Consider the following 21,566-nt stretch of genomic DNA (forward strand, 5'->3'; position numbering starts at 1 on the left):
CTTCCATTTCTCAATGAGTCTGCCAGATCTGAGAAGTTTTGCTAACATTAAATGTTCATATTTTAAGAAGTCTAGTTGTCATAAAAATTAGAGGCAATAGATCTACTTGCTCTTTCAAAAGTGCTGGAGGAAGGGGAAAGAGAAAGTAGCAATAATCATACAGAAATGAATATTGTTACAATACTTTGCTAATAAAATTGTAAATGTTGGCTGATTTAATCATAACAGATTACAGCAACTAGATTCTTAATAGAATTGACTCTACATTTTAACTCTTCTTTCAATAGGTTGTACAAGACCTCAGCTCTTCCAAGTAACATCTTCCTTGGTGTTCTACTTATGCAAAGAAGTTTGCAGAATGTAACCAAGTATTGGTGAACATTTTATTTAGTCAAGATTAAAAAGGTGTTTTGTTTATGATGTATGTTTGCAGAATGTTACTGACTGCTAAGATACATGCAAATACGTTTAACTTTACTCAGATGCACTTTGCTCATAGGTTCTTGTTTGTGCTGGGATAAAGCCCATGTGTCCAAAATGCATAATGAATTATTGAAGATATAATAGTTAATGAAAGAACATGGACAATTTTTTGTAGTTTAAAAGTGTTAATGTATTACACGAAGTATTTAAATATCCAAAAACCTCAATTTTAAGTTGAAATTTTCAACTACTTGAACAGAAGTTTAAAATCTTAAACTATATCAGGGTTTATTGTTAACAAAGTTTCCTGGTATGTCATGTTAATTAACGAACCTCACATTTTCTAAAGGCATTTATAGAAATGGAAGGATAAAGGTAACCTCACTAGAAGTTCCATTATCTACTACTAGAAGTTAAAATTATTGTCACACATACAAGTATCCCATACCCCATACAACAAACATGTTGCTCTATCAAAAAAAAACTTACTGATGCACATATTTCCACTCCCTTCTCCATTAAGATACTAATCAGACAACACTACTGAAACTGTCACACAATCACACATTCAAAATACCACAGGGAAAAAAAAAGTGTCTCAAATATTGCATTTAAAAAAATGACCCTTAAATGAAATGATGTGAATTATTTCATGTCATGAAAAGCTGACTAAGGCATCATTAGTTACCACCAAATGCTCAGAGTCATCCTGGCAGTCATATTGATTTACACAGCAACGTGAGAGGAGACAGAAAAAAGGATTGGCTGATCCATCACATCTGTTCCAATTCTGATGGATCATGACCCTCCTTGCCAATTCACAGGCAGTCATGTAATATCCTGACAAGGTAATGCAAACAAAAATAATCCTAAACTAATTAAGAGGAAAACAAAAAGTAGGAAACTCCTCTGATGAATCAAGACAAACAATATGTATTCCAAACATCATAGTGACCTTAAGATACAGATCCAAACATCACGGTTTTTTAAAAAAAACATATAATGCTCATCATACATGCTGACTTTGGCTCACACATTAATAAATCTGCAAAGTGAAACCAGTCAGTTCCTTGCATGTATTGCTTACGTCCACCATCAATTGTTTGCCCTAATCTAACAAGTTCAAACAATCTTTCTGCACATATTGAAATATCCAAAATGACAAAAGGGACTCAGTCCAAAGCCTAAAACTTTCCAGGAGGGAGAAAACAATTCAGGTCTTTTAAAGCCTGCCATGAGAACCCAAGATCTTCAAACTAGGATTCTTCCATTGGCTCATTTTAAAGCATTTTCCAGTGTCTCAATTATCCCTTATAAGAGGATGATAACTAGACATCATTCAGGGTGATTACAATCACACATTCATTTCATAACACAAAAACATCAAATTCTTTCAAATATTGCTAGATCATGCATCAACTAACACAATGTATTAGCATTTGTTCTTCATCCTCTCCTTGGGTAGTACTAATCCTACATCTGAAACTAGCAACTTTAATTCTACTCTATTTCTTATGCTGTCCTGGGCTTGATGCCCAAAATGTTCCAACATATAAATTAATTTACTCTTTTGGAGATCTCTGCAAATGCATGTGGCACCAATTTGGACATCAAATGTTGCTGCAACTACTCTATCACTACTGAAAAAAGTCTATACGGAAAGTGCTTTCTGACACCTATTGTTGAAATCTGACAGCGTGCATTCAAAAACATGTATTCTTTCGAACAGCATAACAGGGAAATAATTCTAATCTGATCTTACCATGTGATGATTACAACTTGCAAATGAATTGCTAGTATTGCTGCTATTACGGCTGTCAAAAAATGTTGGGATCCGTAGATGCAGACTCTGCAGAACGTATGTTGTTTGCATCTATAAAGTGAAGAAAACTTGAATATTAAGCTAAACCAAAAAAGTAATTTATCAGTGCTGTTTATGCAAAATACATTGAAGACTTGAAGATGTAAAACAACTTATGCTGACATTTTTAAAATACTGTGTTCAGTTCTGGTCTCCCTGCTATAGGAAAGATGTTGTTATTTTTGAACCATTTCAACTTTAAAGGGACTTAAAGTGCTGTTGCCAGAGTTAGAGGGTTGGAGCTGCATGGGGATGCTGAATAGGCTTGTACTTTCTTCCCCCTGGAGCATGTGAGGCTGAGAGGTGACTTTATAGAGGTTTATAAAATCATGAGGTGCATAGACAAGGTGAACAGCCAAGGGCATTTTCCAAGGGTGAGGGAGTCCAAAACTAGACAGCATAGGCTTAAGACGTGGGAGGAAAAATTTAAAAGGGACCTAAGGGGTAACTTTTTGACACAGAGGGTGGTACATGTATGGAACAAGCTAGAGGAAGTAGAGGTAGGTGGGTACAATTACAACATTTAAAGGGCACCCAGATGAGTAAATGAATAGGAAGAGTTTAGAGACATATGGGCCAAATGCTGGCAGTTGGGACTAGATCGGTTTAGGATACCAGGCTGGCATTGACAAGTTGGACCAAAGGGTCTGTTTCCATGCTGTACAACTCTATGGCACCTACTTTGCATGTCTACACAACATAATTCAAACAATTTAATATTTTGTCCATTGAAAGCATGCAAAATTACATCTGACCTGGAAGTAAACTGTCCAGTAAGGAATAAGTGCCAGGAATACTGGGATAATTTTGACAAAGGACTTCACATCTTCCACTTTGTTATCTTGAAATCGTCCACCATGGACAGTCTTGGCAAGGTCCAAAAAGCCTGGCTGAATAGGTGGTGGGCAGATTCCACTGCTCTGACTGAAATAAAGAATCAAATATTTTATCATTCATCTTACTTATGAAAAAATCATGAATAAAACCTCCTCTCCATTCAGATTACATTAAAACTGACGCAACCAGTGTTATAGCCAATACAAACAAATCATAACATTTCCAAAAATACAGATCCTAAAACGTTCAGCATTAAAATATGAAAACAAGTTAAAACAAGCATCTTCTGATAACCGTTTAAGACCATAAGGTCTATGAGTATAATTAGGCCATTCAATCATGGTTGATATGTTTCTCATCCCCATTCGCCTGCCATCTCTCTAACTCTTGATCGCTTTGACTAAATCAAGAACCTGTCTTAAATACACTGAAAAGACATGGTCTCCACAGCCCTATCAAAATATATTCCACAGGTTAACCATCCTCAGTGGCTGAAGAAATTCCTCCTTATCTCAGTTCTAAAGTGCTGTTCCTTCACGAAGGCTGTGCCCTCTGATCCTAGTCCCTCCTATCAGTGGAAACATCATCTTCACGTCCACTTTATGCAGGCCTCTCAGTATTCTGCAAGTTTTAATGATATCCTTTTTCTAAGCTCAATCGAGCACAGACCCAGAGTCCTCAACCGCTCCTCATATAACAAGCCCTTCATCCCCAAGATCATTCTTCTAAACCTCCTCTTTACCCACTCCAAGGACAGCACATCCTTCCTTAAATACAGGGCCCAGAACTGCTCACAATATTCCAAAGGTAGTCTAACCAGAGCCTTATGCAGCCTCAGCAGTACATCCCAACTCTTATATTCCAGCCCTCTTGAAATGAATGCTAACATCGCATTTGCTTTCCTAACTGCCAACTGAACCTGCATGTTAACCTGAAGAATTGGACTCCCAAAATCAATTTGTGCTTCAGATTTCCAAAGCCTTTCGCCATTTAGGAAATAGTCTTCCTACTAAATTGCATAACCTCACTTTTCCACATTGCATTCATCTGCCACTTCTTTGCCCACTCTCCTAGCCTGTCCAAGTCCTTCTACAGCCTCCCAGCTTCCTCAACACTACCTGTCCCTCCACCCATCTTTTGACATCTCCAAACTCAGCAATATCTTTACTTTCTTCATCCAGACTGCTAAAGTATAATGTGAATAACTGTGGTCCCAACACTTACTTGCGTAGAACCGTATTTATAGAAAATATAAACAAAGAAACTAGGAGCATTTGGCCCCTCCAGCCTGCTCCACCATTCAATATGACCATGGCTGATCATCCAACATATACCCAGTCTCTGCTCTCTCCCCATACCCTTTGATCCCTTTAGCCATAAAAACATCCAAAAGTTTGGCCTCAGCCACTTCCTATGGCAGAGTGTTCCACAGGCTCCTTACTCTAGGTAAAGAAATTTCTCAGTCCTAAATGGTTTACCCCGTATCCATAGATTGTGACCTCTAGTTCCGAAATCCCTGGTAATTATGAACACCCTTCCTGCATTTACCCTCTCTAGTCTTGTTAGGCCTTGGAGGTTTTTTTTGAGATCTCCACTCATTCTAAATTCCAATGATGATAGTTGTAGGTGACCCAATCTATCTTCAAGGTAGTCCTGCCATCCTACGAGACAGTCTGGTAAACCTTTTTTGCGCTCTGTCCATAGCCAGAACTTCCTTCCCCAGAGGAGACCAAAACTGCACATAATACTCCAGGTGCAGTAACACCAAAGGTCCTCTACAACTGCAGGAAGACACCCCAAATCCTGTTGCTTAAAACCAAATTACCATTTGCTGCCTTCACCACCTGATGCACCTGCATGCTTATTTTCAGTGACTGCTGTACAAGGATGCCCAGGTCTTGTTGCACCACCCCCTTCTAAAGCCATTAAAAAAATAATCTGCCCTCCTGCTTTTGCTACTAAAATGGATAATTTCCCATTTATCCACATTATACTTCATGTGCCATACATTTGCTGAATTACTTAACTTGTCTAAAATCAGCCTGAAGCATCTCCACATGCTTCTAACACTGACCCTCCCACTCAGCTTTGTGTCGTCCAGTTTAACAGACTAAAGTCCATGCAATAAACTTTGTAGTGCAACACAACATTAACTGTGTCTCTGAAAAGATTTCCTTTTAACATTGAATAGTTGTGACTATGAGGTATATGCAATTTCGAGCTAGTTTTAAAAGTCCACCCCTTCGGCAAGAAATATTCTTTCAAACATTTTGTCCTAGCAAATATGTATAACAGAGAGGGGCAATTAAAATGTCTAGACAGTTGCTCTAATGGCAACAAAATCAGCTAGCGAGACAACATATCATCAAAATACAATTTTTAAAAACTCACGATTATCATGCAACCTTTACCTGGTATTTTCTTCACTATTGGATTTCCTTGAAAAGCAGGAATAAAAAAGGATCTTGAACAAATCTGAGAAGGAACTGCCATCAGGTGGCTTCGAGATAAAGACTGATTTGCCGCATGCAAAGACCAGGAAAGAGATTCCCATACAAACAGTTGGGATACTGTATCCAAGAAGAAAACTACAATTTTGTTGAATATACGATATGCCACCCAACGAGACAATAGCACCCAAATTAATCGACCAATAGAACCAGTTGAAAAAACGACGTGTAGCTTCAGGACCTCTATCTTTCACCTGTACAAAACAAAATAAAAAACAAACAAACATTCACTACCACTACACCAAAATTTCATTTAATCCAACCAGCCATCTTATAACCACCATACACAAAATACATGATAAAAACCAAAAGAACTGCGGATGCTGTAAATCAGGAACAAAAACAAAGTTGCTGGAAAAGCTCAGCGGGTCTGGCAGCATCTGTGGAGGAGAAAACAGTTAATGTTTCGGGTCCGGTGACCCTTCCTCAGTTCTGAGGAACTAAAAACTAGACCCTATATATACTCCACTGCTAAGGAAAACTGGAAGTGAGGTAATCCAGCTCAACGGATGCCAGAGTTTAAATACCAGGCAGGAAAACACAACAATGCTTCATCGGAGGCTGCACTGATGATGTTACCCAACAGGGTAATGAAACGTCTGCAAACTAACGAACCAGCTCAGCGAGCGAACCAACCGCAATGACCAAGAAATTACAGGCCAGTCAGTCTAAACTTGGTGGTGGAAAAGTTATTGGATAAAATTCAGATGAACAGAATATTTCTGCACTTGTGGGTTAATCATGTGTAGCCAGCATGGATTTGTTAAAGGAATTTTCTGTTTAAAAGATTTGCTGGAATTGTTTGGAGAGGGAACCGGGAGTGTTGAGGACAGTACATTTGAAGTGGTCCCCGTGCACTTTAGTTTGCCTTTTGAAAGTGTCCATGATGGCAGACTGGTCAAGAAAGTAGTAAAAATCCATGGAATCCAAGGCCGTGGCATGTCGATCCAAAATTGACTGAGGGGCAGGAAGCAGAGGCTGATGGCTAAAGAATGTTTGTATGACTAGAAGTCTTTTTCTAATGGGGTTTCAGTGTTTGGTGTTGGGGCCTTTACCATTTGCATACATTCATGATTTGGACTTAAATGTAGGGGGTCTGATCAAGAAATCTGTAGATAACGTGAGAATTGGTATGGTGTTATACAGTGAAGAAAATAGCTGTAAACTGCATAAAGATATTGTGGTCAGGTGACCTCGGCAGCGGATTGGCCGATGGAATTCATTTTGGAGAAGTGTCAGATAATGCATTTGGGCCGGCTAACGAGGCAAGAGGTTACATCATGAATGGTAGGACCCTGGAAAGTACTGAATCCGAGGGATGTTTTCTGAGCCTATCCACAGATCCTTGAAGGTAGCCGATTTAGATGAGGTGGTTAAAAAAGTAGATAGGATATTTACCTTTATTAGCCAAAACATAGAATGCAAGATTTGGGAGATTATGCTAGAACTGTATAAAATGCTGGTTTAGGTATAACTGGACTTCTGCACGCAGTTCTGGTCACCTCACATTATACAAAATACATAATTGCACTGGAGAGAATGGAAAGAAGATTTACCAGGATACTAACATGCAAATAAAAACAAAATACTGTGGATGCTGGAAATATGAAATAAAAGCAGAAAGTGCAGGAGAGAATCTAGCAATGTTGGCGGAGACAGCAATAAAGTTGATGTTTCGAGTCCTGTACCACACTCTTTGGAACTGAAAGTAGCCAGAAAATGGTGGTATTTAGCTTTGGATGAGAGGAGGAGTAATAGGAATATATTGAGTGCCTAGAGCAAAATAGGAAGGCGCTGGTCGTGGCTTACTCGAGGCATGATTTCCCTTGGCTTGTGGAGAGGTTGAGATAGGGAGTCCTTGATAGTGGTCCCGGCTAGTGTGGGAATTGAACGCACGCTGTAACATCACTAACTAGCCATTCAGCTAACTGACCTAACAGTGTTGCTGGTAAAGGCAGAAGATGACCCTTTGGGTAGGTTGATGGATGTAAAGTGGAGCTTTATTGTTCTTGGAGCGAGATGAAGGGGTCAGGGCAGATGTGGGAAAGATGTGTTGGACGGGGTTGAGGGCTGTCAATCACGATGAGAGGTAATCCTTGGTTTGAGCAAAAAGGACATGTCAGAGGTACCACAGTGTTAGATGGCATCATTGGAACACGTGCAACTGAGACAGAAACTGGGAAAATGCAGTGGAATCCTGAAGGAATGTGGGTGTCAGAAAAATTAGTCAACGTAAGAGCGAAAATTGAATTTGCAGTGTATATTGGTGAAATGGAAACAGTGAAACCAAGAAAAGATTCAGAGGTTGTTTACAAAGCCCTCAACCATTTTCTACACACCTCTGACGCTTCTGTTCTCATTCCTTCCCCTCCCTCAACAATGATAGGGTCTCCCATGTCCTCACTTTCTATGTTACCCATCATTGGATCTAATATTTTGAGACGTCTTGAGGCCGTGAATAGTACTGTACAAATGTAAGTCTTTTCTCATTTTGCTTAAAGGCTAACACTATAAAGAAGTTGGCTTATTAGAGATTAAAATGGTAACCTGTGTGCTGGCAGACGTTGTTGACATAGCTGTTGAAGAATACTTTGTCTCTGTCTTCCCTTCTCTTTCATAAAGATATTGTAGTGAGAAAAATTGTGAAGTACCAGCAAATTTTAAGGCAATATCTACACTACTAAGTAGGCCTCTGTATGCTTCTCATCCAAGATCAGATAAGATTGCTTATGGACAAACTAGTGTGAAAATGCCAAAGATAATTTGAAGAATTGATTTAAAGGATGAGTTTTTGCATGACACAGGAAGAATTCCACTACTCTTTGAGTGGCTCTGCAGGGTCATTTACGTCCACCTGAGGAGATCAGTGAGGCCTTAACTTAAAGTCTCATCAGAAAGATGCTAACTGCAACAGTGCAGCAATCCATCAATACTGCACTGAGGTCTGAGGCTGGATTGTGTTTATTTCTATGGCATTGGTCAAACACATGCGCTTTTGTCTCTAAAGTGAGAATATTCTCACTTGCAGCTAACAGTTTAATGCTGCTTCTACGAATATGAAAGGTGAGTAAATGACTTTAAAACCTTCATTCTTGAAATACATCCTTGAGCTATCATTCAAGAATGAAGTTTTTAAAGTCATTTACTCACCTTTCATATTCGTAGAAGCAGCATTAAACTGTTAGCTGCAAGTGAGAATATTCTCACTTTAGAGACAAAAGCGCATGTGTTTGACCAATGCCATAGAAATAAACACAATCCAGCCTCAGACCTCAGTGCAGTATTGATGGATTGCTGCACTGTTGCAGTTAGCATCTTTCTGATGAGACTTTAAGTTAAGGCCTCACTGATCTCCTCAGGTGGACGTAAATGACCCTGCAGAGCCACTCAAAGAGTAGTGGAATTCTTCCTGTGTCATGCAAAAACTCATCCTTTAAATCAATTCTTCAAATTATCTTTGGCATTTTCACACTAGTTTGTCCATAAGCAATCTTATCTGATCTTGGATGAGAAGCATACAGAGGCCTACTTAGTAGTGTAGATATTGCCTTAAAATTTGCTGGTACTTCACAATTTTTCTCACTACAATATCTTTATGAAAGAGAAGGGAAGACAGAGACAAAGTATTCTTCAACAGCTATGTCAACAACGTCTGCCAGCACACAGGTTACCATTTTAATCTCTAATAAGCCAACTTCTTTATAGTGTTAGCCTTTAAGCAAAATGAGAAAAGACTTACATTTGTACAGTACTATTCACGGCCTCAAGACGTCTCAAAATATTAGATCCAATGATGGGTAACATAGAAAGTGAGGACATGGGAGACCCTATCATTGTTGAGGGAGGGGAAGGAATGAGAACAGAAGCGTCAGAGGTGTGTAGAAAATGGTTGAGGGCTTTGTAAACAACCTCTGAATCTTTTCTTGGTTTCACTGTTTCCATTTCACCAATATACACTGCAAATTCAATTTTCGCTCTTACGTTGACTAATTTTTCTGACACCCACATTCCTTCAGGATTCCACTGCATTTTCCCAGTTTCTGTCTCAGTTGCACGTGTTCCAATGATGCCATCTAACACTGTGGTACCTCTGACATGTCCTTTTTGCTCAAACCAAGGATTACCTCTCATCGTGATTGACAGCCCTCAACCCCGTCCAACACATCTTTCCCACATCTGCCCTGACCCCTTCATCTCGCTCCAAGAACAATAAAGCTCCACTTTACATCCATCAACCTACCCAAAGGGTCATCTTCTGCCTTTACCAGCAACACTGTTAGGTCAGTTAGCTGAATGGCTAGTTAGTGATGTTACAGCGTGCGTTCAATTCCCACACTAGCCGGGACCACTATCAAGGACTCCCTATCTCAACCTCTCCACAAGCCAAGGGAAATCATGCCTCGAGTAAGCCACGACCAGCGCCTTCCTATTTTGCTCTAGGCACTCAATATATTCCTATTACTCCTCCTCTCATCCAAAGCTAAATACCACCATTTTCTGGCTACTTTCAGTTCCAAAGAGTGTGGTACAGGACTCGAAACATCAACTTTATTGCTGTCTCCGCCAACATTGCTAGATTCTCTCCTGCACTTTCTGCTTTTATTTCATATTTCCAGCATCCACAGTATTTTGTTTTTATTTGCATGTTAGTATCCTGGTAAATCTTCTTTCCATTCTCTCCAGTGCAATTATGTATTTTGTATAATGTGAGGTGACCAGAACTGCGTGCAGAAGTCCAGTTATACCTAAACCAGCATTTTATACAGTTCTAGCATAATCTCCCAAATCTTGCATTCTATGTTTTGGCTAATAAAGGTAAATATCCTATCTACTTTTTTAACCACCTCATCTAAATCGGCTACCTTCAAGGATCTGTGGATAGGCTCAGAAAACATCCCTCGGATTCAGTACTTTCCAGGGTCCTACCATTCATGATGTAACCTCTTGCCTCGTTAGCCGGCCCAAATGCATTATCTGACACTTCTCCAAAATGAATTCCATCGGCCAATCCGCTGCCGAGGTCACCTGACCACAATATCTTTATGCAGTTTACAGCTATTTTCTTCACTGTATAACACCATACCAATTCTCACGTTATCTACAGATTTCTTGATCAGACCCCCTACATTTAAGTCCAAATCATGAATGTATGCAAATGGTAAAGGCCCCAACACCAAACACTGAAACCCCATTAGAAAAAGACTTCTAGTCATACAAACATTCTTTAGCCATCAGCCTCTGCTTCCTGCCCCTCAGTCAATTTTGGATCGACATGCCACGGCCTTGGATTCCATGGATTTTTACTACTTTCTTGACCAGTCTGCCATCATGGACACTTTCAAAAGGCAAACTAAAGTGCACGGGGACCACTTCAAATGTACTGTCCTCAACACTCCCGGTTCCCTCTCCAAACAATTCCAGCAAATCTTTTAAACAGAAAATTCCTTTAACAAATCCATGCTGGCTACACATGATTAACCCACAAGTGCAGAAATATTCTGTTCATCTGAATTTTATCCAATAACTTTTCCACCACCAAGTTTAGACTGACTGGCCTGTAATTTCTTGGTCATTGCGGTTGGTTCGCTCGCTGAGCTGGTTCGTTAGTTTGCAGACGTTTCATTACCCTGTTGGGTAACATCATCAGTGCAGCCTCCGATGAAGCATTGTTGTGTTTTCCTGCCTGGTATTTAAACTCTGGCATCCGTTGAGCTGGATTACCTCACTTCCAGTTTTCCTTAGCAGTGGAGTATATATAGGGTCTAGTTTTTAGTTCCTCAGAACTGAGGAAGGGTCACCGGACCCGAAACATTAACTGTTTTCTCCTCCACAGATGCTGCCAGACCCGCTGAGCTTTTCCAGCAACTTTGTTTTTGTTCCTGATTTACAGCAACCGCAGTTCTTTTGGTAATCCAGAGATTACTACCTTTGGAGCACTCCTTGTCCATTCACTTCTTAACTTCCTAAAGTTTACTTACAGGAAGTTATTTCTCTTCCTTCCAACATCATTGGCCCCAAAATGGATCACGACCACTGGTTGTTCATACTCCCCTTACAGAAGGCCTTGCAGCCACGCATGACATACTTTCTTTCCAACAGAATGTGTTAAATCTAAATATTACAACCATGCTTTTGTTTATCTGAAACACATTAAGTCATTTTCTTCTTTTGACTAAAAAAAGGAGTCTGTCTTACTCACTGCATGCAAAGAAGTTGGAACACATGACAACCAAGTTGAGCATGTGACAATCACAAGATCAGCACATTCTAACATCTAGAAAGTAATCTTACTTATCAAAATACATACTTTAATACTATGAAAATTTTTATAATTTGAAGATAACTACAGAAAAGTCAAGACTGGGGAAAAAAAAATCACAAGTTTATGATTAAAAACTTATTCAGTTTTTCTGAATTCAAAGTTAGATTTAAAGTTATTTAAAGTTATTTAAAGTTATTTAAAGTTATTTAAAGTTATTTAAAGTTATTTAAAGTTATTTAAAGTTATTTAAAGTTATTTAAAGTTCAAACTTCCATATCAGCCTGAAGAAATGACTCCACTTTTGCAAAATAAGCCGTACAGTTTATTAAGTGCATTAGATTATAAGCAACATATTAATTGAAAGGACTGCTTAGTGAGAAGAAGTCCTCACAAAAGGCAAAGTGTGCTCATGTACGTCACACTTCCTGGCAAAATGATATTTTTTCCGCAGCTTGACTCCAAACAAGCTGATTGTCTTAAATAAAGAAAGAACTGCAAATCTGAAGCAAAAGAGAAATTGCTGGAGAAATTCAGCACGTCTGTCGATTTTGCTGAAGTCAAAGTGGCAAACATTTCATGAAATTACGTCCTTTTCCTCAAAAAGGACTCTTATAAGCTAGCTTCCAAAGACAACATGTTTGTAATTGAAGTCAATATTAATTAACCAATTTGCAGCTGAATTATTATAATCATCTGACCCATTGGGTACTGAAAGTTACCATGTTACTACAAAATACTACATTCCATAAATGTCAGGGAATCAGGGACGCATTGAATGGAATTAACCGAAAGATTTGGCTGCAAGCTTCCTATTTTTAGACACTTCCCTGTTTTGTCCAAAATGGGCCATATTTAAAATTTTGAAAAGTTACAATGCCAGTAGTGAGAATCGAAAAACTGCTTCGATAGTGGCAATGTGCGCAACTTCGTAGTTTTCGAAAACAGTAGATCAAGAATACTCTACCTGATCAGCACCAAAAGGAGTTATATTTGCTTTCACAGATCCTACACCAAGTGCGACAAGCACCAATCCCGAATAGATGGCCGGTGTGCAATAACTATTCCGGCCAATTGAGCAAGCACTGGAACTGTTGTGGAAACACTGGGGGTCCACAATAGGATAGAACTCCAACTCTCCACAAAGGCTACGGCGAGTCCGATCCCACGCAATGAAGGGGAAAAGCACCATTCCAGCCAGATACAGGACCATACTCAGGAGGATAGTGGGGAACCTGCCCAAACAGGCGTCGGCCAGCCAACCTCCAAAGGGAGAGATGAAGTAACTGATGCCCATGAAAAGCAGCAGAGTCTGACCTGACTGCGGCCCCAGCCAGTCGTAAGGCTCGCTGTTGAGGAAAAGCACTAGGCCGCAGGTGATGCCGTAAAACGCCACCCTTTCCAGGGACTCGGTGACCAACACGGCAGCGCAGGCCAGCCGCCGGCCCTGGAAGGCAGAAGCTGCCGATGTGAAGCGGCTGTCCGGCAGCAGAGGAGTCCTCTCATCACCCTGACGGCCCTCCATAGTTCAAATAAAACTTCACGGCTCGTAACTGCCGAACTGTCAGACGGCTTCAGGCCACTAACTCGCCGATCACGGGTCTCTGAGTAAAACACAGCGTCACGATACATAAGCACCAGTCCAACACAGGCTCTGGCCCCCAGCCACTAGGGGATCAGGGTGGCAGGCCTGGGGTCATGACCTCTCCACCCAGCAACCGTAACCTGGGTAACTGCCCGTATGTCGCACCCATTGGTCAGAAACTCGCTGCGTCCATTGTTCGAAACGAGTACATCATTCCCATTGGTTAATTCTTCCAAATTATTCCATTCCCATTGGTCAAAACAATTGTTCTATACCCATTGGCTAACAGTCTCATCTACTTCTTATTGGCCACCAATAACATCCGTCTTTTCCTATTGGTTAAAACGCCATTCATAACCTAGTGGTCAGAAACCATTGCGCTGTATTCAGAGATAGTAAGAACTTTCGATGCTGGTGTCTGAGATAACACGATGTAGAGCTGGGTGAACACAGCAAGCCAAGCAGCATCAGAGGAGCAGGAAAGCTGACATTTTGGGTCGGGACCCTTCTTCAGAAAAATTTCTGCTTCTTTGATGCTGCCTGGCCTACTGTGTTCCTCCAGCTCCACACTGTGTTATTGCACTGTGTTCATTGTAATCATAGTGTAGAAAGAGACCATTTGGACCACTGAGTGTAAACTGACCCTTCGAAGAGCATTCCCAACCAGACCCACCCCATCCCCGTAAACCCCATTTAAAATGGTTAACCCACTCAACCTCCCTGGGCACTACAGGGCAACTTTTTTTTTTAAAAGGCATAGCCAATCTACACATCTTTACACTGGGAGGAAACCCCCACAGACACGGAAGAACGTGCCAACACCACCCAGTCACCTGGGGGCTAAAATCGAACCGGGAGCCCTGGCACCATGAGGCAATAGTGCTAACCACTGAACAGAACGGTTTTGAGGAAGGGTCACCGGATCCGAAACGTTAACTCTTTTTTCCTTCACAGATGTTGCCATATCTGCTGAGCTTCTCCAGCAATTTCGTTTTTGTTGCGGATTTACAGCATCTGCAGTTGTTTCAGCTGTTAGCTTTTAGCTAACATTTCGAGTTCAAAGACCCGGCTTCAGGTTTGTACCCATTGGCTAATACACCTACCGTCCCCTACTTTCTATTGGTCAGAAACCAATCGAACCTCTTCCATTGGCTGATATGCACAAAGGCTGCCACTTCCCATTGGTCATAATCCGTAGCTCCGCTCCTATTGGTCCATACTCCTACTTGGTCCGCATCCGTTGGCCAACACGGTGATGGGCGTGGAGACAGCCCATTCACGATGCAGCTCGGCGACATACCAAGTTTCAATTGGAGAGCAGGACTGTCAATCACAGCTCCGGCTCCCCCCCGCCCCAATGGCAGTTATTTATTTATTGATTTAATTATTTACGTTCCGCGTGGATTCCGCGGGCATGCCGGTCTTGGCTGTTGTTAGCTCGCCATGTTTTATGGCGTCAGGTTTCCCCGCCTTGAGTTGGAGAGCTGCCCATGTTTGGTGCTGGCTCTGGGGTTGGGTGGAATAGCTGTCACCTGTGCCAGGCCCTGGTCTCGGGCGTTGCTGGATGTGTTGCCGAGTGCCAGGTATCGGGCGAGAGGGTGGGTTTGTTCATTTGCTGCCTGCGTGGCTCCAATCCGCAGCTCGGTATGAAGTTGCTCTTTCTCGCCTCCCTCCGTCTTCCGACTGGGAACAGGACGACAGCTCAAAGAATAAGGTGAGGCTGACTGATGGCCCGAGTCACCGTCAGGAACACATTTTGTGTTCGCTGAAGTGGGAGTTAGTGACTCCTAAAGGTTTTAGTTTTATTTTCTTCAAAAGCTGGAACTTGCACAGGGCCATTCACACAATGGTGACCGTTAATATTGAGAGATTTCTGAACGTCCGACAGCATTTCATCCTGTGGGAAATGTAGCACTGAGAAAACTTCCATCCAATTCACTGGAGACGTAGGCACTTTTTCGTACACTTGTGAGTGATTGCATTTGACATCACGGCTGTGACTGAAATATGTTGCTTCCTGATGTTTCCTCGACTCTGCCCTTTCCATCTGTGTGAATTCTCCTGGTCATAGCCATAACCACCCACGTACCATGACCCGTACTCCCTTTAGACCCCTCATCTCAGTCACAGAGGAGACTATTTTTAATAATTTCTTACATATTATTACCACTTGCATCATACGACCAACCCCACATCATTCTTTAGTTTCCTAATGAAAGACCCCGTGATTTTTCAACTACACATCTAAACGTGCAACCCTGTATACATGTTTAAGTTCGTTTGAGACATGCGCATCACGTTTTCTGCCAGTTAAATGTTGGGAGAGCAAAAGCCATTGTCAGTGAAATCCCAAGTCTTGATATTGTTCCTCTGACTGCAGTGCACTTGCAATACGTCCATTCTAACAGTGCAACATGCCCAATGTACTGCTCATGCAATGTTCCCTCAGTACACCCCTCTGGCAGTGTATATTCCCTTGGTATTGTAATACTGGTCAGGAAGGACAAAGAGTGATTATGTATTTTTGTCAGTCGTGTTGGGTGTCTCTACTCCAAACCTCAATATAGTCTTAGTTAATTTAGAAGCTACTTTTACATTCTCACTAATCCCTTTGTCAGGCAGTGCAGTCACAGTAATATTGCCTTCTACTTCTGTTCATATATATGGTGTTTAGACTTGCACAGTAGTGGAAATAGAAGTATTTCGGTATCAGTAGGAGTGACCACCAAACCATCCTTGAGGAGACAAAGTCCCATCTTCAAATTGAGGATGCCATCCATTATGATAAATGGCACAGACTTCGAATGGATCTAGCAATTCAAGACCAAGCATCTGTGAGGCATTGTGGGTTATTAACACCAGCAGAATTATAATCAAATATATCTGTACCCTCAGGGCCTGGCATATCCTCCACTTTGCCATTGCCATCAAGCCAGGGGATGCCAAGGGATCCTCCCTAGCTCAATGAAGAGTGCGAGAGAGCATGCTAGGAGCAGCACCAGGGAAAGCTGAAAATAAAATGTCAGCCTGGTGAAGCTAAACACTGGATTTGCACACCAAACAGCATGCTGGCAAACAACAACAATGCCAGATCAAAATCTTGGAACTTCCATCCTAATGCATTGTGGGTCTATCTACAGCACACTGGTTCAAGAAGGCAGTTCAACACTGCCTCCTCACGGGCAACAAAGGATGGGCAATAATTTCTGGTTCAGCCAGTGAGGCCCACATACCATGAATGAGTCAAAAGACATAACTAAGCCATTGGATCAGATCTAAGTTTACAGTCTTGCCATATCTAGGCATGAATGGCGATGGTCAGTTAAAGAACTCCATGGATGAGGGGGCTCCACATATATCCCCATTCTCAATGATGGGGGTAGCTCAATACATCAGTGCAAAAGCTAAGCTTTTTGAACAATCTCAGTCCCCTCTTGAGGTCCCCAGCATCAAAGGTGTCAATCTTCAGCCAGTTCAATTTGCTGACCAGTTATCGAGAGGTTATTGAAACAATGTGAAACTTCAAAGGCTACAGGCCCTGAAAACACTTTAGCAATAGTACTGAAGACTTATGGTTCAGAATTGCTGTGTCCTTAGCCAACCTATTCAGTACAGCTAAAACATTGGTATCTATCTGACAATGTGTAGAGTTGCTGAGAGACGTACTGTACATGAAAAAGGACAAATCCACCCAACCAATTGGCGCTTCATCAGTCTAGCCTAGCTTGTTAGTAAAGCTATCAAGCACTGCTGACACTCAGTTTGGATTCTGCCAGAGCCACTCAGTTCCTGACCTCATTACAGCCTTGGTCTAAACATGAACAAAAGAGCTGAACTCTAAAGATGAGATGGGAGGGATTGCCTTTGTCACCAAGGTTATAATTGAACAAATGTGGTATGAAGGAGCCCTATTAAAACTGGAGTCAATGGGAATCAGGGTTAAGGGGAGGTCTGTATGCTGTGATACCACTGACTATGAGTCACACCTTGCCCAAAAAAATGGTTGCAATTATTGAAGGTCACTCATCTTCACTCTAGGACACCTCTGCTGGATTTCCTCAATGTAATGCTCTAGGCCCAATCATCTTCAGCTGTTTCCTCAATTACCTTCCCTCTGTTATAATGTGAGAAGTGGGGATGTTCGCTGATGATTGCACAACATTCAGCACCATTCATGATTTCTCGGATACTGAGCAGTCCATGTCGAAATTGGAATAAGACCTGAACAATATCCAGGTTTGTGCCGAAAAATGGCAAATAACATTTGTGTCACACAAGTGCCAGGCAATGACCATCTCCAACAAGAGAGAGTCTGACCATGCCCCCTTGACATTCAGTGGCATTGCTATCACTGAATTCACTGCTATCAACATCTTGGGGATTGCTATTGACCAGAACCTAAGTGTATTAGCAATTTACATATTGTGGTGACAAGAGCAAGACAAGGGCTAAGTATCTCACCTGATTCTCCAAAGCCTGTCCACCATCTAGTTAGGAACAAGTCAGGAGTGTAATGGAATACTCCCCACTTGCCTGGATGAGTGCTGCTCCAACCACACTCGAAGTTTGACAACATCCAGAATAAAGAAGCCTGCTTGATTGGCATTGCATCCACAAATATTCACTCTCTCTACCACTGACACACAGTAGAACAATTATCACAATCTTCAAGATGCACTGCAAACATTCATCAAGGCTCCTCAGAGAGTGCCATCCAAACGCATAACCACTAGCATCTAGAAGGACAAAGCAGATAGATGGCAACATAATCAACTGCAGTTTCCCTCTAAGTCGTTCATCCTGATTTGGAACTTTTCTCAATTCTGGAAGTCCTGGAATTCCCTCCCTAACAGCCCTGTTGGTGTACCTACAGCAAATAGACAGCAGTGATTTAAGAAAGCAAGTCACCATCGCCTTCACCAAGGGGACTAGGGATGGGCAATAAATACCAGCCCAACCAGTGAGATTTGCATCCCATCACGGTGTAACAAAGAAAATCATAATCATTTGGAGGTAATTCATTATCTTAGTGATTTCTAGTTTTCCAAGTTAGCTGAGTATTTCTTTGTTGACGGGTTTGAAACTGTTATGACTTCTTTGCAGCTTCTTTCTTTCATATCCTGCTATGCAGCCTCCATCCCTCTCTCTCTCTAATCCCCTAGAAGTCTCCTTCCCCCTTCCTAGCCTACCTTGCAACCTCACTTTCTCTCCCACTTCCTCCTCACATCCTCCTTCTGTTTCTCTCACCACTGCCCCACCGCAGTCTCCCAGTCTTTCCTAAACCCCAACTCTTGCAGCTTACCCCTCTTTCACAGCCCTATGAAGCTTACCTCTCTCCCAGCTTGTTTGCAGCTTCCACATTTCTCCCTTAGCTTCTTGTTGTTCATCCTTCCCCATCTCCATCATGACCCCTTGTTACCCTTCAACAATGTTGTAGTCTCCCTCATTCAGTGATCATGCTCAAACCTACTTGAGAGGGCAAACGGCTGCTTTCAGTGATGGCTCCTCAAGGTCCATTGGAAAATCAGTGGCTGGCTCCTAACCTGCCTGCCCTCTACTCCCAGAACCCATGGGTCTAGATCTCACTGGGGGGAGGCTCAGTTTTGGTCTCCTTTCCTCAGACCTCAGGCCATGTTCCTCATTCTCAGCACCACAGTTCCTACCTCCAGACATTAGACCCCAACACTTGCCCACGGATCTCAGTCCCCCAACTCCTGCCATGGATCTTGGTTCTGCAGCCAAGACCACAGCTCCCACTTCTCTCTAGCAATTGCTGGCCCTAACCAATCTGGGTACCTGTTCTAATCTTAGACCTTTGTGATAAACTTATCAGCAGGAATTCTGGGAGAGAACCAGCATCTTCTCACCGTTTCCTTCCATTCAAATTACATCAATGACTTTTCTCCTATTTATTGCAATCAATAGGTGAATATTCCAAAATGATCCAACAAGAAAAGGTTGAACTATCTCTTGACTTTCAATTGCTTTACATTGTTTATTCTTCAATTTTCAACATTACATTGTGGGGGTGGGGACATTCAGCATTGACCAGAAACGCAACTGGAACCCAAAGAAATGTTGTAGTAACAAAAGCTGGTTGGAGGATGGGAACTAAAACCTTCAAAAATTTATAAAAGGTGGAAAAATGATGTCTGAAATGGGAAATGGTTTACCAAAAAGCAGAAAAGTGATAAAACAAAGCACACAGTAAATGAATATCTTGAGATTTTCTTTATATTTTGTAATCTGAAAGATGTTTTGATGCATTCTTTGCATTAGTAAACTCAGCCATAATGCTTGCCAGAATTTACATTTTATTTTTATTTTATCTTTCTTGCCTGTAGCAAATATATACAAAGTAGTGGCCACATATGTATTCTGAGAGATATTGCCGAATTTAAATCACCCTCGCAAGTTTCCGACTTAATTAATGAACAGAAGTTTGAAGCAGTAATGACAATCCATCTCTACAAAGGAGGAAAATTACTGTTAGGTAAGGTAAACTTGTATTGTTGGAACAGGTTCTAGGTGATGGAATTTGGTAGAAAAGCATTGAAAAAAATTCACTGTGTGATTAAATGTTTATTATATTTAAACATCAATTATATTCAATAATTAAAAAGTAAATTTGCTTGAGTTTATTCTGAAAAAAGGTAGATATTGTGAAAGCAAGTCAAAAGTAAACAATGCTCCATTAAATATATCTGATTTGCCTTTTATGACATTTTATAAAAGTGGAATATTTGAATTCAGACTTGCTTTCTTATTGTAGCTCATATTAAACTAATTTTGTCTAAATAATTGTTATTGTTACCAGCTTCTTAGTATCCTGACCAAACCACCTAGATCAATGGAAAATTCCTGCTTATCAACCCTCTCTAAAATAAGAGGTCTGCATTAAAAAAGTTCAAAGTGTATTGAATATAAAGCAGAGGCTGAACCTGACTTAATTTATGAATTGGCAGAAAAGCAGTGCTAACATCTTTTGTGATATTTACATCATTTTTGAGGATAATTTAAATGTAATTACAGTACTAAAACGTTTTATGTTGTTCACAGAATCACAGTTATTATGGTGCAGAAGGAGGCCATATGGCTCACCATGCCTGAACTGACTCTGTTCCCCAGTTCCTATCTCCTGCTTTTTCCCCATAACCCTGCACACTATTACTATCCAAATAACCATACAATGCCCCCTACCTCCATCATATTTGCAGGCAGTCAATTTCATACACAAACTACTTGCTGTGTTTGCAAGTGTTTTATCTCACATCACTCTTGCTTCATTTACACAGCATTTTAAATTTATACCCTCTTGTTTATTTTACAAGCAGAAATGGCTTCACCCTATCTACTCAGGTCCAGCTCACTCATGGTTTTGAAAACTTCAGTCAGATCTCATCTCAGCAGAGATGAGGAGCAGTCCAACTGCTTAAATCTATCCTCATTGCCAAAGCTCTCAGATGTGGGACCATTTTTGTTAATCATTTCTTTACTCTTTCCAATGCATTTGCCTTTCCTGTAGTGTTATGTTCACAACCATACTCAGTACTCCAGCTGAGGTCTAACAGGTGTCTTATTCAAGTTCAACATCATCTCTTTGCTGTTGTACTCTGTGCCCCTATTAATATAGCAGAGAGCACTGTATGCTTTATTTACTGCTCTTTTCACCTGCCATACAAACTTAATGAACTGTGCAAGTACACATGCAGGTCCCTCTGCTACTGCATCCCCTTTAGAATTGTATCTCATGTTTTATATTTTCTTCCAGTGTTCAGCAAAACAAATTGCAAAATGGTGTAAATTTTGAGAACTTCTAACAAAGACCGAGAGGAACAAATTCTAAATGAAACATTTCTGGGCTAAAGTACATTTATTCCCTGAAAAGTATGTTATTAATGTATGAAAATGAAGGCAATTACATTTTATTGGTAAGGCCTCTATAAAATGGCTGCAAGGCTGATTGACTTCTACGTATGATTGTGATCAGGAATATGCCAATTGGAATTTGCGTAGTGTTTTCTTCCGCCAGTAATGGAGAATATTTTCATGCTTTCACATTCAGCGATCCAGGGAGCAATGTAATGCAAT

At 41.0% G+C, this 21,566-nt stretch overlaps 2 protein-coding genes across 4 annotated transcripts in view; one reads left to right on the forward strand and one right to left on the reverse strand.

Moving 5' to 3' along the window:
• The window catches only part of slc15a4 (solute carrier family 15 member 4), a 63,871-nt gene extending 50,285 nt beyond the window's left edge, over positions 1-13,586 (reverse strand). Inside the window, exons 1-4 of the mRNA XM_020511575.2 lie at positions 12,858-13,586; positions 5,533-5,825; positions 3,040-3,208; positions 2,186-2,296 (exon numbers count right to left, since the gene is read on the reverse strand). Coding sequence (XP_020367164.1) covers positions 2,186-2,296; positions 3,040-3,208; positions 5,533-5,825; positions 12,858-13,415 — 1,131 coding nt within the window. The 5' untranslated portion in view covers positions 13,416-13,586. The remainder of the gene's footprint in view (positions 1-2,185; positions 2,297-3,039; positions 3,209-5,532; positions 5,826-12,857) is intronic.
• A 1,256-nt stretch (positions 13,587-14,842) lies between these two features.
• glt1d1 (glycosyltransferase 1 domain containing 1) overlaps positions 14,843-21,566 on the forward strand; it is a 73,638-nt gene continuing 66,914 nt past the window's right edge. The window contains exons 1-2 of one of the 3 annotated variants that reach the window (XM_048611247.1): positions 14,843-15,189; positions 19,820-19,968. In XM_048611247.1, the coding sequence (XP_048467204.1) occupies positions 14,966-15,189; positions 19,820-19,968 (373 nt within the window). In that variant the 5' untranslated portion in view covers positions 14,843-14,965. The remainder of the gene's footprint in view (positions 15,190-19,819; positions 19,969-21,566) is intronic. The other 2 variants (XM_048611249.1, XM_048611248.1) reach the window with 2 other exon arrangements.

This window comes from Rhincodon typus, chromosome 24 (genome assembly GCF_021869965.1).
Source record: "Rhincodon typus isolate 14 chromosome 24, sRhiTyp1.1, whole genome shotgun sequence".
Taxonomy (NCBI): domain Eukaryota; kingdom Metazoa; phylum Chordata; class Chondrichthyes; order Orectolobiformes; family Rhincodontidae; genus Rhincodon; species Rhincodon typus.